Source organism: Miscanthus floridulus, chromosome 3, assembly GCF_019320115.1.
Source record: "Miscanthus floridulus cultivar M001 chromosome 3, ASM1932011v1, whole genome shotgun sequence".
NCBI lineage: Eukaryota > Viridiplantae > Streptophyta > Magnoliopsida > Poales > Poaceae > Miscanthus > Miscanthus floridulus.
Genome location: NC_089582.1, coordinates 34,962,054 through 34,977,996, shown reverse-complemented (window position 1 = coordinate 34,977,996; position 15,943 = coordinate 34,962,054). Strand labels below are relative to the sequence as shown.

General features: G+C 43.6%; 1 protein-coding gene and 1 pseudogene across 1 annotated transcript; both read right to left on the bottom strand.

Moving 5' to 3' along the window:
• Positions 1-11,001: 11,001 nt before the first annotated feature.
• On the bottom strand, positions 11,002-12,656 carry LOC136545440 (protein LURP-one-related 10-like; annotated as a pseudogene).
• A 1,369-nt stretch (positions 12,657-14,025) lies between these two features.
• On the bottom strand, positions 14,026-15,642 carry LOC136545439 (uncharacterized). Its single transcript, XM_066537462.1, has 5 exons — positions 15,590-15,642; positions 15,342-15,515; positions 14,881-15,261; positions 14,570-14,794; positions 14,026-14,284 (listed from the first exon to the last, which is right to left on the bottom strand). The coding sequence occupies exons 2-5, from the start codon at positions 15,405-15,407 to the stop codon at positions 14,162-14,164; spliced, it is 795 nt and encodes a 264-aa protein (XP_066393559.1). The 5' UTR covers positions 15,408-15,515; positions 15,590-15,642; the 3' UTR covers positions 14,026-14,161.
• Between the last annotated feature and the right edge of the window lie 301 nt (positions 15,643-15,943).

The window sequence follows — 15,943 nt, the reverse complement described above, 5'->3', positions numbered from 1 at the left end:
GAGTACTAGTAGGAGTAGTGGTAGGAGTAGTAGTAGTAGTAGTAGTAGCAACATCCACTACACACCAGCAGTATATAAGCAAAAAAAGCAGAGGAGTAGTAGTAGGAGCAGGAGGACTACTAGTAGGAGTAGTGGTAGGAGTAGGAGTAGTAGTAGTAGCAGCAACCACTACACACCAGCAATATATAAGCAAAAAAACAGAGTAGGAGTGGTAGTAGTAGAGTAAGAGCAGCAGCCACTTAGGAGTAGCAAGTAGTAGTAGTGAGTAGAAAGTAGTAGAGTAGAGTAAGTGTAGCAGTAGAGTGGTAGTAGTAGAGTAAGAGCAGCAGCCACTTAGCAGTAGAGTGGTAGTAGTAGGTGCTATAATGACAGATTATATATCAAAAAAAAGAGTAGTAGCAGTGGTAGAGGCCTCAGAAACATGTCAATCATCATCTGATCTTGAACTTGGAGCATCAAGGCATCATAACATAGAAGAGAGGAGAAGGTAATGTAGGGGCGGCTGCTAATGATGCCAAGTTCCTCACAAGTTCTTGATCATCAGCTCATATTCCATATAATGTATGCACTTGGACAATTTCATCATCGGCAAAACAAAGGAGATGAGAGGAGAGGGGAGATTTGGCAAAAAAAAGCAACAGCTGCTTAACAAACATAGAGGAAAAGGTGTAAAAAAGCAGCTGCTGCTTCCCAAAAAATAGCTGACTGCTGCCACATGGTTGGCAAACCCCTGCAGATAATAGAGTAGAGTAGAGTAGTAGTAGTAGTAGTAGTTTAGTATAGTAGTAGTCGTCGTCTTGCTACTTGCACTTAATAATAGCCACAACACTTGAGAAAGAAAGGAAATACTGAAATAATAGCCAGCAACAAAGCAATAATATAAGCAAGCATGTTCTAGCTTCACAAAAAAACATAGCCGGCCTAAGCAAGATCAACAAACCAGAAAGAAAAGCCTTTACTAGATTAAATTTGCAGGTGATCACTTAATAGTTTCATAAGTTGAACCTCTACACAACAGGTTTAGTGTATTAACTTAACTCTATGCTAACCATTAAAATATTTGGATGGACATAACAAAGCAAGGATCACTGAAAGCAACAGCCACTTAGGAGTAGTAAGTAGAAAGTAGTTAGTAGCTAGAAGTAGCCACTTAGGAGTAGTAAGTAGAAAGTAGTTGAGTAGAGTAAGTGTAGCAGTAGAGTGGTAGTAGTAGAGTAAGAGCAGCAATAGGAGTAACAAGTACAGGGAGGAGTGATAGGAGTAGTAAGAGGAGTAGTAGGAGTAGTAAGAGGAGGAGTAGTAGGAGGAGTAGTAGTAGGAGGAGGAGTGGTAGGAGGAGTAGTAGTAGCAGCAGCAACAACAACAACAACCACTACACACCAGCAGTATATAAGAAAAAAAAACAGAGAAGGAGTAGTAGTAGGAGCAGGAGGAGTACTAGTAGGAGTAGTGGTAGGAGTAGGAGTAGTAGTAGTAGCAACAGCCACTACACACCAGCAGTATATAAGCAAAAAAAACAAAGGAGTAGTAGTAGGAGCAGGAGGAGTACTAGTAGGAGTAGTGGTAGGAGTAGGAGTAGTAGTAGGAGCATCACTGAAAGAAGAGCAGCAGTAGGAGTAGCAAGTACAGGGAGGAGTAATAGGAGTAGTAAGAGGAGTAGTAGGAGTAGTAGGAGGAGGAGTAGTAGGAGGAGGAGTAGGAGGAGGAGGAGTGGTAGGAGGAGGAGTAGTAGCAGCAACAACAACAACAACAGCCACTACACACCAGCAGTATATAAGCAAAAAAAAACAGAGAAGGAGTAGTAGTAGGAGCAGGAGTACTAGTAGTAGTGGTAGGAGTAGGAGTAGTAGTAGTAGTAGTAGTAGCAAGGTGTTTGATGTAATGACATGAAACACCATGGTGTAGCAAGGTGTCATGACCGGTCAAGCCATGGCGCGAGTCACAGCTTCATTCATTTGATTGGGCTCTTGGCGTCGTGACTTGCCAAGAATGGAGCAAATGTGGCGATTAGCAACCTTGGCAGCCAAGATTTTATATTTGATAGGGCATTGGCCATTGCATTGTTGCACAGGTAGCTTGCAAAGGCACTGCTCACCTCCACTGCCTGGTACAGCTCTTATTTTTGCTTTGTAATTTGTATATATCACTCTTGAGAACAGACAGGAGGCAAGCTTAGGAGCCAGGAAGCTAGATAGTAATTACCCAGTCTCCTTCCTCTCCTCTGCCTGGTTTTGCCTCCCCCGCTCCGAGCTGTTCAAATGAATAAATATCCATGTGGTATCTACTGCAGATTATTTTTTTGTGTGTAGGCTAACGGCAGCTACGATTTGTAAGTTTATCTAAATATTTTTTTGTCATAAAATAAAATCTAAAATGAAGAAACCTTATTTGATTGGACAATTCCTAATTTCTGTAAATTGTATATGCTATGAAGTTTTAGCTGATCCATAAGAGATATGTTCCGCTACTCCTACATTTGATGCATTTTTACAAGTTCTACAAGAAGGAAACATGTTGGTGATTAAGCAGTTTCTTCTAGAACTTCACACAACATGTGTTAATAGTTTCACCCTTTGTCATAATTAAGGCTTTGTTGTTGTTGTATGTAGTGCGAGAATCAGATTACTTGAATTTTTTAGGTGATGCATCCCCATCACTACATTGATATTTTGTGCATTTGTTGGAAGCAACTCTAGGCTATGATCCTTGACATGTAGAGTCAGATCTCATGGGTTAACAATATATACCAGAAGGTCATCACAACCAATTCTTGACCTTATACAGACTAAGGCACAATGGTGTGAATTCTCAGTAAGGATTTCTTTTGTTTTTCCTCTGGTTCTGTCCAAGAAAAGGTGTTCAGTGATAATTTTGACATTATCATGTACTTTGCCACCACATTAATGCTGTTATCTTCTTTTTTACCTAGGCAGGTAAAGCCGTAGCTGATGTGTTGACCTTTTTTTGAAAATATTCTTAGAGTAGTAATGTAGTATACATCCTTAGATAGCGTAAAATATACTATTCTCTGTAACGATCATGGAAGGAAAAAAATAGAGGACGCTCATGCAATAGCCCTTCAAAGGAAAAAAATGAGTCCTATTTTATCTATAATCACTGCTAGGGCTCGCAGAGATCTGACACTTACCGGTCCAGATGGACGATGTGCAACGGCGTGCGGGGGTGGGACGCTGGGGGCGTGCGGCGGCGGGACGCCGGGGTGCGGGGGCGGGACGCCGAGGGTCGGCGCGCGGGGACGGGCGCCGGGGGCCGGGCGCGGGACGCCGGGGGCCGGGTGCGGGACGCCGAGCGCCAGGGGCTGGTGTGGGCGGGCGCGGGACCGGTGGCCGAAACCCTAGGCGCGGGTAGCCTGACGGCGTCGGAGGAACAAGACAGCGCCCAGACGATGACTCCCGTGCGCTTCTTCCTATTTATAGTCGGTACTATTTGTAGGGGCGGTTCCTGATCCAGCCGCCCCTACAAATACATTTGTAGGGGCAGTTCCTGATCCAGCCGCCCCAACAAATGCATTTTTAGGGGTGGTTCCTGATCCAACCGCCCCTACAAATATTTTCTATTTTTTTAAATTATAAATTCTATATTTTTTATATCATAAAAACACAAAGTAATATAAAAAATATTGTGTATATGCACAAATATAATATTTTGTATTATTCTATATATGAAGAAATATATATATAAAATTGTAGTCAAAACAATATAGAAAACAAAAAAACAAAAATTAAAAATTTGATTTTTAAAACGACTACAATTTTATGACATTAAATGAAATAAAATGAAAATGTCGTAAACATAAAAGTTGTATAACTAATCAACATGTACAACTTTTATTTTGGTCATCTTGTCATGTGACTTTGTTTGAACGATTCAAATTTTGAAATTCAAATAATTTCAACTTGAAATAATATTTTGAAAGGGTAAATGATTTCAGATGAAAAACTCATGAATATCAAAGTTGTAGAACTCATCAATATATACAACTTTTATTTTGATCATATTTTCATTTGACCAAATTTGAACAGTTGAAATTTTGAATTTCACTAAATGGCAACTTCAAACAAGATTTTAAAACCTTAAATGATTTCAACAATAAAAGTCGTGAACATAAAAGTTGTTGAACTCCTCACTATCTACAACTTTTATTTTGGTCACCTCTTCATGTGACAAAGTATTAATAAACATTGTTCATAAATTCACATATGACTCATAGTTTCATGAACTATACGAGAAACATGTTGATTTGTGAACAATGTTTACTATCACTTTATCAGATGAAGAAATGATCAAAATAGAAGTTGTAGATCTTGATAAGTTATACAACTTTGGTATTCATCACTTTTTCAGCTGAAATCATTTAATGGTTGAAAATCTCGTCCGAACTTGTCATTTTTTTAAAATTGAAAATTTGAAGTGCTCAAACTTTGTCAAATGTAGTCTCACACACATACAAAAATATGTAGTCTTACACACGTACATAAATATATAGTCTCACACGCATACATAAATGAAGTTTTACAAACACACACTTACACAAACACTGCACGTTCAACAACTAGCTAGCCCGCTGTAACGACTTTCCCCTTGACACCTTTTCGTTCCCATGGCATTATGTCTTTGGGGAGGTTCTTTTCCACAACACTGATCTTCTTAGGAAAGTCTGTGAATAGCGGCATCTCATTGTAGTTATTGTAAGCTTCAACATCGTCCATGCCATCAACTCCAATAATGTGCTGTTTCCCAGAGGCAACCACGTGCTCTGTCTTCTTCTTCAGGGGGAGGTTACTTTGTGGGTCAGACATATAGAAAACTTGTGCAACACGTGAAGTGAGCACCCAAGGGTCATCTTGGTAGCCTAGATTCTCGAGGTCCAGGACTCTCAATCTGATCTTGTTCAGTTGGTGTTGTTTGATCCAGCGGCATCGAAACAGGGCCACCGTTATATCCCTTCCATAGTCAAGTTCCCATATCTCTTCAATGATGCCAAAGTATTGGATCTTTTGCCCTAATCCATTGAGAGCCTCTATTCGAACATCATTGTTTTGGTTCACATATTTACTATCCTTTGCGTGGGTATAGTACGTATACCCATTGATGTCATAAGCATTCCAAGATGTCACTTGTCTCGATGGCCCCTCCGCCAACCTACTGATGGTTATTGAGTCTATGGTTTCTCCAGGCGGTATGTTTTGGTCCTTCAACCATGTAGTTAGTCATTGCTTGTGTTGTTTCATGACCCAATCATCCGAACGGCCATTTCTCTCCGCCATAATGATAGCCAAGTGTTCATCAATGTACGGTTGCATCAGTTGTGTACTCTTCAAGACATTGTAATGCGCCCGACTCACCTCTTTGTAATCATGGTCGATGAACACTTTTCTACCACTGGTGCCCTTCCCAGCCAGCCTACCCTTGTGACAAGAATTGGGTTTACCAATCCCTTTCTGTACTTTTAGGTACTCTTGACAGCACTCGATGACTTCTTCAGTACTGTAACCCTCTATCATGGAGCCCTCTGGGTATGCTCGATTATGCACGTATTGACTTAGAACCGACATGAACCGCTCATAGGACCACATTTCATGCAAGTAGCAAGGGCCTAGCGCCTGTATTTGATGAACCATGTGAATCATGAGATGTGGCATTATATCAAAAAAAGCAAGAGGTAAACACATCTCCAGTTGGTTTTGTGTCTCCATCACAAATTTATGTAGGTCACTCAGCTCTTGCTTGCCAATCATCTTCTATGAGATCTTCGAAAAGAAGTAGCACATGCGGGTGATGGCCATTTTCAAGAACTCTGGCTTTATAGCCCTGATTGCAATAGGTAGAAACACTATCAGCATCACATGGCAATCGTGAGCCTTGTAGTGTGTTATTGACAAGTCCTTCATCGACACTAGCTTCTTCACATTTGCTAAAAACTCAGTCGAGACTTTGATCCCCCTCAGGAAAGTGCATATAGCTCTCTTCTCGTTTGGTGTTAGGTTGAAGCACGCCGCGGGCAGAGTGTATTTTCCATTAGCCTTAGGTACCAGGTGAAGCTGTGCCATCACGTTTAGCTGCACCATGTCTTTCCGTGCTTTTAGACCATCCTTTGACTTGCCTATGTCCATCAAGGTAGCAATGAGACTCTCAAAGACATTCTTCTGCACGTGCATAGCATCAATGGCATGGGGGACCTCCAAGTTTGGCCAATAAGGCAAATACTAAAAGAAGATCGATTGTTTCTTGAAAGGTACGCCTTCGACAGGAGGTGTGCTTCTATCTCTGTTCGTCCCATCCGGATTCTTCTTTCCGTAGATGACGCGTATGTTTTTCACCATTCTGTACATGTGTTCTCCGTTATGACGTCTCTCCGGAGGGGTTCAATCTCCGGGGCGTTGTCATAAAATCTAAAGAACAATTTGATGCGATACTTGTGACTTGTCTTTAAGAAGCGTCGGTTCCTTAGGTAAACTATCTTCTTGGATGCATCCAGGTACACCCATGTAGTACCATCCAAGCAAACCAAGCATCCCATCTTCCCTTTGATCTATCCAGACAAAGCAAATATCACGGGGTAATCATTGGTAGTAACAAATATTATTGCTCTACATATGAAGTCCTTCTTTCGGAACGCATCATACATCTACTCCCCATGCCTCTATAGCATCTCCATTTCTTGCATCAAAGGCTCGAGGAACACGTCTATATCAATGCCTAGTTGTTTAGGGCCAGAAATAAGAATAGTGAGGAGAAGGTACTTTCTCTTCTAACACAACCATGTTGGGATGTTGTACATGGTCAAGATCACTGGCCATGTGTTATGGTCGCTCATCCTCACATTGAAGGGATTCATTCCATCGGTGCTCAAGCCAAACCGTACATTCTTTGGGTCATCACTGAATTATTTGTGCTTCTCATCAAACATTTGCCACTGACTACAATCAGTCGGGTGTGCAATCTTATCATCATCCACCTTGCGCTCATCATCCCACCATGTCATGAGTGTGGCTTCTTTAGGGTTTAGGAAGATACGTCTCAAGCGGTCGGTCACTGACAGGTACCACGTTACCAAGGCAGAAATTCTTCTCTGCTTTGCATTGTTGCCTAATGGAGTGTCCTCTAGGGGCTGAGATTCTTGTACCACCTTTTTTGTACCCTTTTTATTCCTCTTTTTCCCCATGGAGGCTTTGTCCCCACCGTAAAGGTCATTGTTCTTGTACCGGCTGGCCCCACACCGGGGACATTTATCTAGTGACTTGAACGTTTCGCCATAAAAAAGTATACAGTGGTTGGGGCATGCATGGATTTTTTCAACCCCTATTGTCAATGGACTTATGACCTTCTTCGCTTGGTATGTGTTGGTGGGAACTGAGTTTGGTTGTGGCAGCACCCATGATAGGAGATGTAATAGATCATTGAAACTACAGTCTGACCAGCCGTACTTAACCTTTAGGATGAGCAGCTCAAGCACAAAACGTAGCAATGTCCAATGTGTCGGACAACCCTTTTCAACACCATACACAGTCTCCTTCAATGCTTTTGTCACCCTTTCCAAATTTTCTAAACCTTTTGGGCTATTTAGTAAAATCTCTGGTCCAAGGACTCGAATCATGTCCTCCAAATCATCTTCATCCCCGACACGTGCTCCACCATCATTATTGGCACCACCTTCGTCGTTACCATCCCAACCACCAGCATCACCACCTTGTTCATTGCCAAATTCGAAATCCATTCGTGCATCAAGCTCTGCTGAATATTGGGATAGGGATTCTATGGTTTCGTCATCGTATTCCTCCTCATCCTCGTCATTAACAATAGCCGTTTCACCATGATGAATCCACACTGTGTAGTCCTCAACAAATCCTCGCATAATCAAATATGATCTGATGATAGTCACATCTGTCCATGCCATACGGTTCTTGCAATCTTTACATGGGCAAATAATTGTATCCTTATTCTCTTTCAATGTCGTTGCATGCTTCTTTGCGGCTTCAATAAATTTATCCACCTCTTCACAGAAACCTGCCTTGAACCTTAACGAACTATACATCCAAGAGTTCATGTACTCCATCTTTTACAACAACAACAAAACAAACATTAAAGGACTACTTATTCAGATATATATAAAAATGAAACAAATTAATAATTACTTGAGAATAATTGTATATACTTCAGATATATATGAATATAAATCTAATATAATTACATGAAGCATACAAACACACCATGGTAAAGGAAAATTAATTAATGGCCCATTTATCCATAAATAATTAAAATACATATTTATTGATTACAATAAACAATTTCAAAGACAACAATTAGCAACAATTATACTTTACCCAATATCTTTCATACAAACCCTAGTCCAATTTCATCAAACATAAATTTACAAAAACAAAATTAATAAAAAAACCAAACCCTAGATCTAGATCCACATGCACATGAAACATCCATAAAACTAACTAATTGTTCACTAAAATCAAGAAACATGGACCAAATAAGGGTATGATCTTGTTCACCTCCCTAATTTATCGTAGTACATTTAAAACTTGGGTCTAATTTGCTTCATAAGTAGCTCAAGCACCATAGAAGAGAGAGAAAAACAAAACTCTAATTACTCACTAACCAACCATTAAAACTTCAAAAAAAAGTATGGAATAGCATTTTCTTACCTTCTACAACCTCTCCACCAAAAGATTTGAGACCAAAACCTTCCCCCCTTAGTAGAGAAATTTTTGGGAGGTGCCCAAGGCCTCCTCACCTTTTTTTCACGAGTTGGAGTGAGTGACCCAAGGAGGAAGAAGGTGCTACATCTATTTTATATGGGGGGCATTTTTAGGGGGCCCTGGTGATTGAGCCACCCCTACAAAGCGGAGCTATAAATACGGGGCCATTTGTACGGGCGGCTCAATCACCAGCCACCCCTACAAATAGCATTTCCAGGGGCGGCTGGTAATTGAGCCACCCCTACAAATCAGACCCCATTTGTAGAGGCGGTTCGTAACACCAGCCGCCCCTGCTGTTTCATTTATAGGGACGGCTGGTGTCTAAGCACCCGAGCACGCCACTGTAGGGGCGGCTCCATCACCAGCCGCCCCTATAAAAAAAATTGAAACGTTGCTAAAAATCATTTTTTACGTAGTGTCTCAGTCATGTCCTCAGAGTTGGATAGGGGAGTAGAGTGATCTCCTACATTTGAAAAATTATTTTTTATAAGTTAACTCAGTGCCTAAGGTGAAGGTGTTCATGTTGGAACATTTAGAGTTAGCAAATTTGAAAACCTTGTGAGAAATGGGACATAATGCAATCTCACTACACTCACTAGATTTATCCGGTGCCCTACCGGGGAAGTCACTGGAGAAAGAGGTACCCTGAAATGATTTTACTGTGCCTAGGGTATGCCACCAGAAATATTCGGTGGTAACTCACTGACATGCACCGGAAGAAGTGGTCCAGGAGTGTTGTGCTTGGGCTTTTTCAGTGTGGACATCAAAATTCTGGTGGGGTCACCAGACTTATCCGGTGAACCTCTGAATCTCTTAGGTTGGGGGAATAAAAAGTTCTAAACCCAACTGGATTTCTCGGGTGGTGGTCACCCGGAGTAGCACCGGAGCATGCAGCTTACTAGCAGTTGAAGCTTAAGGGCTAGTTTCTGTTGGACTAGTCTCAGGGCGGCCAATGAAAATCTAGGAGCACAGGAGGAAGTGTCTGGGACTGTTTAGTCCAAATTTATTTTCTGGCCGTTGGTTTTGATTAATCCTTTCTCCGGTGCGGCTTGTCCGATGCTCACTAGACTTATCCGGTGTGTACGTAGATAGCCCACCAACTCAGCCCAATGGTTAATTTTTGGTAGGGACTTATAAATAGGGGGTGTCTCGGCCCTTAAGGGATCTCTTGGCATTCTAACTGATACACACCTCCCTTGAGAGCTCAAGAACACCTCCCACTCACTCTCTTGCCTAGAGATTGATCAAAAGTAAGGTTGGGTAGAGATTGATTGAAAGTGAGATAGGTGGTGTCGTGGTGGCTGCAGTGGCTGCGTGTAGATGTCAAGGTTCACTTCTCTATACGCTTGGAATATGGGAGGATGCCCTACCTAGCCTTAGCTCTGGGCCAACGGTATTGTCGCAACCTGTGTCATTCACCTTCTTTAGGCATTGTTGAAAATTTCATTCAGTCGTCTGCTTGCTGGTGTTGATCTTGGGCTGAAAGCCCTTTCCTTGGTTGTTGTTTCATCCAATGATGATGGCATCCATGGATGTCACTCCCCCTCTTGAAGGTGTCATTGTTGTGCACCTTCCGCCGTGCCTCCTCCACTCGATCTATTGTTTCTCTTGCTGGTTTTGCTCCTTGTCGAGCCTATGTGTGCCCCCATGTTCTTCGCGACAGTCTGTCCTACTGGAGTGCTTGGCTTAGTTGCCATCATTTAGCTCTCGTGGCGGATGCTTTGTCACCTTCTTCCCTAGTGGATGCTTGGCTGCTGTTGGATTCTCTAGCGGGTGATTTGCTGTCGATGTTGATCTGCTCCCCTCTCTGGCACATACTTTGGTGCCGAGTGCGCATTGGCCTCTCACCTTGTGGTTGCTTTGCCTCCAAGGTCAATTTGGTCTTCTCGGGCGGATGCTTTTGCCGTCGTTATTGCTAGTTGTTCGTCTTGTCTTTCTAGGTTGATACTTTGCCACTACGACTATGTCCCCTCTGTAGGCAACGTTTGTGATGATTTGTACCTTCTTCTCACAGGTTTAGCTTGGTAGGGTTTTGGGGCTGTGGGTCCTTCCCCGTCATTGCTCTTTCTTTTTCTTGTTACTTTGGTTTGCTTCATGTCACTTACCACTGGCTTGATGGTTTATAATATGTGCTACGAGGGCTCTCTTGCAGCTACGTTGTGCAACTCTCTTACTCTTAACGAAACACATGCTATGACACATTCACGAAGAAACCTGACAAAATATAGTTACTTGGCAGAAGGTGCATTATATCGGTAGCTCAATTGCTAATGCAACAACAATCAATCACATAATAATAACGACATTGGTGATGAAAGAACGGATATTGTGATTGTCGAACTCGATTAGCTTGCGATTGGAGTGGTTGTCAGTCAATCGTTCCCTATGAATCTCATCAAGAATGACAACAAGAGCCGCGATGAACACGTAGTCAACATTCGGGAACACGGTAACAACAAAGGTGTCCTTTCCCAGCAGTATATGTTCGTGGCTGTGTACTTGTGGTTTATCTGCAGCATCAAATCAAATCAAATATTTATAGAGCTCTGAAGATGATTATTAATTAGAAAACCTTCCAAACCAGATTTTGCACTCACTTGAGCAATCATGGTGTCCGAATTGCCAAGATAAAAGCCGCACGATCTCTCAAAGTAGCTACCCTTCATCTTGAAATCACATACTTGTTGTGCATTGTTCCTGGCCAGAAAAACGTCAACCTCTGTCTTCAGTTGGAAGATTGAGGCTTTCTTCACTGCAAAGAGCAAATCGCTTGCGTTCGTGCTGTCCCCTCTGAACACACTTCCCATCTATTGTGCATACTAAGTACCTGATAACAACATTTAAATATTTTCAAGCTTTAAACAACAGCTTCATTTTTTTTTGTATTTCCCACTTCAAACTAACATTTGTAAGAGTAGTGCACCTTATTACGTGATGGCAACATTTTTATTTTAGGTCACTAAATTCAGACTGACATGGTAATTATCGTTGACTTGAATACTAGGGGGTGTTTGGTTCCATGGACTAAATTTTAGTCCATGTCACATCGGACGTTCGGATGCTATTTAGGAGAACTAAATATGAGTTAATTATAAAACTAATTACATAGATGGAGACTAATTTACGAGACGAATTTATTAAGCCTAATTAATCCGCCATTAGCACATATTTACTGTAGCACCACATTGTCAAATCATGGACTAATTAGGCTTAAAAATTTTATCTCGCAAATTAGCCACAATCTGTGCAATTAGTTATTTTTTTCGTCTATATTTAATACTTCATGCATGTGTCCAAACATTCGATGGGACAGGGACTAAAATTTTTCTGTAGGAACCAAAGTACCAAACACCCCCTTATGTAGTCTCTGTTCTTCTGTGAAGCTTGTTTTGTTCTCAAAGCATAGGCCTTCTATTATTGAGCAGATCGATGTAATGATTACAGACTTTGAGACACTAATGATTTACGATGTCCTACTGAACACGATCTGATCCTGATCGAGCCCACAAACGAAAGAAAGAAAAACAAAGGTCCGTACGTGTGTCTATTACGTACCTTCTCCCGCATGGAGAGGAGGGGCTGGCCGGCGGCGTCGAGCAGGACGCGACTGTCGTGGATGCTGAAGATGGCGCCGTTGACGCGGAGCATTTCAGCGCCGTTGGCGTCGGTGACGACGAAGTCCCCACCGGAGAGGCTGATGGCCTTCTTGGTCACCGTCAGCGGCACCGCGTGCGGCGCACAGAACTGCGGGGACACCACCGCCACCGGTGAGGGTGCCGGCGCCGGCTCCTGGGGCGGACCTCCGTAGGGCGCCGCCATTGGGGATTGCCGCTACGACGCCGGTGCAGCAGCGCTCGCGCTTGATATATCGGTGAGTTCAACTTCCACCGCGGCGGCACGCGCCTGTCCTAGCCTAGCAGTAGCAGTGGCAGCTTTGTGGCGGGTATACCGCAAGACACCTCTATCTCCCAAGTTCTAATCCAATGTTATCTTCACCAGGGCCGTTGGGGTCGGCCTCAGTTTAAAATATAAACAGAAGGGAGGCAGGCACGCGGTAGACTGAAATTTCGAGGGCCCTTCGTTATAAAAGGAGACATACGGTTTGGCCACCAAACATCAGGGTATACTGTAAACAATTCCATGTTTTCTAATGGTGTTTTTTCCATGTAAGTTCCTAATCGACGTAGCCCTGTGGAATGATAATTTTGAATAATGTTTAGTGTCGGTTCGGTGGATCGAGTTTGGAGACATAAGCCAATATTCAAGTTCTTATCTCACACGCACCTTCCTTTTCGTATGACCAAAACAGCTATATTGCTATCAATTAAGAGAAGGTTAGCTTGGTTATAAGGCCCTCTTTGGAATGCTTCTAGGGGGTGGAAGGCGATCAAAACATCCGGTGAGTTATTCTAGTGGGATTTTTGCATAATCTTGTTCAGCACTTTACATATGCTTTCCACTTAGTACAAGATTGTCTATAATACACAATATTTTAGGGCGGAGAAATAGTATTTATGCAATAGACTGCTAGCTTTGTTAACCTAAATGGTGACATGTCTAGAATTAAGGAAGAGAAATGAAGAAATAGTTTCTTAGACAAGATACGGATCCAGGATCCAAGATACGAAGAGATGTGATAGATACATATGGTAAGAGAGAACCTTCTGAACATCCAAGCTAGTTAAATTTTTTAGGCGTGTAGTTTCTACGTGATTCGTCAATTTTAAAAAATGTCATAGTTTCTGAACTGGGACTACCATGATCCACTACAGGAACCGCTGGATTCCCCGAGTGCCGGTTGCACTCGGGGAAGGCCCGGTTGCACTCGGGGAAGGCCCAGTTGCACTCGGGGAAGCCTTCCCCGAGTGCAACACTCGGGGAAGAGCCTCCGGCTAATCCTCTCACGGGAAAGCCGTCTTCCCCGAGTGTCAAAAATCGTGCACTCGGGGAAGGCTTTGCCGAGTGCCGTGCTGGCACTCGGGGAAGACTTGACGCCGTTGGCCGGCGGCCGACGTTTTTTTTTTTTTTGATTTTCTTCCCCGAGTGCAACACTCGGGAAAGATTTTTGAATTTTTTTTTTAAAATACTCTTTGCCGAGTGCCGAAGTTCAGGCACTCGGGGAAGAAATTTGTTTTTTTTTATAAAAATCCCTCTTCCCCGAGTGCCACAGCACAGGCACTCGGGGAAGCCACCTCTAAAATTCTTTTTTTTTGTTTTTTGCTTTTCCATGTAAACAACAAAGCATATATATATATATATATATCACAAACCAAACCACAAATCAACAACAATATGTCACAAACCACATTTATATATCACAAACGACCAAATTTGTCCGAAATCCACAATATATTACAAACCACACGTTCAAAAGTACACACTATTCCAAGTTCACAAGTTCAATACAAAAAAACGACTCCGAAGGCGGCTCACGGCGACTGTGAGGGGTGGGACGCCCCAGCGTGCGATCCCGGCGACGGTCCAGGTGGGGATGGCCCGACGTGCGATGCCGGCGACCCTTCGACATGGTTCGACGCCCCACCCGATTGATGCTGCAAAAAAGAGAGGAGATTGCACGTGAGTGACAAGATAAAAATATAAGGAGTGTAAAGAAAAGTTGAAAATTTCGGCAGCACCTCCCCTGCACGGGGAGGTTTCCAAAACCTGCAAGAAAAACGTCGGCACGAAGGCCGACAACCACATTTCTAGCACGAAGGCCGACACATCAACAAATCCGGCACGAATGCCGACACATCAACAAATCCGGCACGAAGGCCATCACTAGGTTTGACACTAAGCATGAGCAAAGAAAGTAAAACATCCGTACTCATACTCACCGGAGTAGACTCTCGACGATATGGTGGTGGTGGTGGCGGTGCAAGCAGCTCTGCTGGGATCTCCCAACCTTGTTTCTGCCCAAGTTGTTGCACGAACTTGAGCAAACCATCTTGCTGGGCCTCCAAAGCTTGTACCCTCTGACGCTCGGACTCCTGCTCGGCCCGCTCAGCCTCCCTCTCAACCAGCAAACTCGTCTGCTGAGCCCGAAGTTGCTGCAGCTCGGCCTGCAACATTTGACCCCAATGTTTCAATAATGCAGAGCTAAGGAACGTAAAAGTGAAAGAACGACGAATGAAACTGGAATACTTACCTGGATTGAAGCCACCGCTGTCGGCCGTTGGCTTATGGGCACGCTAGAGCTCGTGCTCGCTGCTCGTAGGCGGTTGAGAGGAGGAGTACAACCCGTCTCGAGGATGCCGTCGCCCATGTAAAACCGCCCATGCTTCTTGCCTTGCCCAATCCTCATCACTAGCTCAGGATCAAGGCGCTCCTCGGTCCTCGGATCGTAGTCCGACCCGTGGACTAACCTTGATGCCTCTGTGTACGAACTGAGGCGGGTGTGGACGCTGGAGTTGGTGTACGCCTCTGGGCCCGCATCCGGGTTGTACTCGATGTTGGACTTTGCCGGGCCCATGTGGGCCAGAGCATACGCCGTGAGTTGGCCAATTGGCTGGCCACCGTGCGCCGCCTCCTGCGAGAAAGACAACAACATGTGGTTAGGAATCCTGCAGAATTGAGCGCGGCTAGATTAGACAAGTGGTGGAGACTTACATATGTCTTTTTGTATTTGCTGAGGGTGGCGCTGCCCTGATGGTGAGGTACACCTGGCATCAGCATACGGTGCTCGCTTTTCTCTTGGTGCGCCTTCTGCCAGTCCGCGTCCAACCATCTGTCCACTATAGCAGCCCAGCAATCGGGAAAGGTGGCGCACCAGCTCGGAATCACCTACAAGCCATCAGAAGATCAAATTAGGCATAGTTAATCTAAAAAGAGATCAATAGGAGATGTTTTCTATTTACCTGTAGGTACTGCTCCCTTGTCAGAATCTCTATCTCTCTTCTTGCCTGAGTTCTGTTCATTCTTCTATTACGGTAGGTGACATTGTAGTCAATGTGCGCCTGGAGGCGGGACTCGTGATACAAGTCCGAGACACGCCTTCTACAGGAAGCGGCAGCCACCTCATGCGCCCTTAACTCCTGTCCCGGCTGGCATCTGAAGAAGTCCTGCATAAAGACATGAGGTATCCATTATTTTATTTCAAGAATGTCCAATGAATGCAATGAATTGAGGGTCGTAGAGCGAGAAAGGCTTACCCACAACTCCGTAAGCACCTGATCCGCCAAGTTTAGGTGCCCAGCGGCGGGGAAGAGGGC

Excerpts from the sequence above, each read along its gene's own strand:
- LOC136545439 (XM_066537462.1), bottom strand. The coding sequence starts at position 15,407 with ATGCTGATGCCAGGTGTACCTCACCATCAGGGCAGCGCCACCCTCAGC. Across the intron at positions 15,262-15,341 it reads GCAAATACAAAAAGACATAT|GAGGCGGCGCACGGTGGCCA; the intron begins GTAAGTCTCCAC and ends TCTTTCTCGCAG. Across the intron at positions 14,285-14,569 it reads ATCGTCGAGAGTCTACTCCG|CATCAATCGGGTGGGGCGTC; the intron begins GTGAGTATGAGT and ends TCTTTTTTGCAG.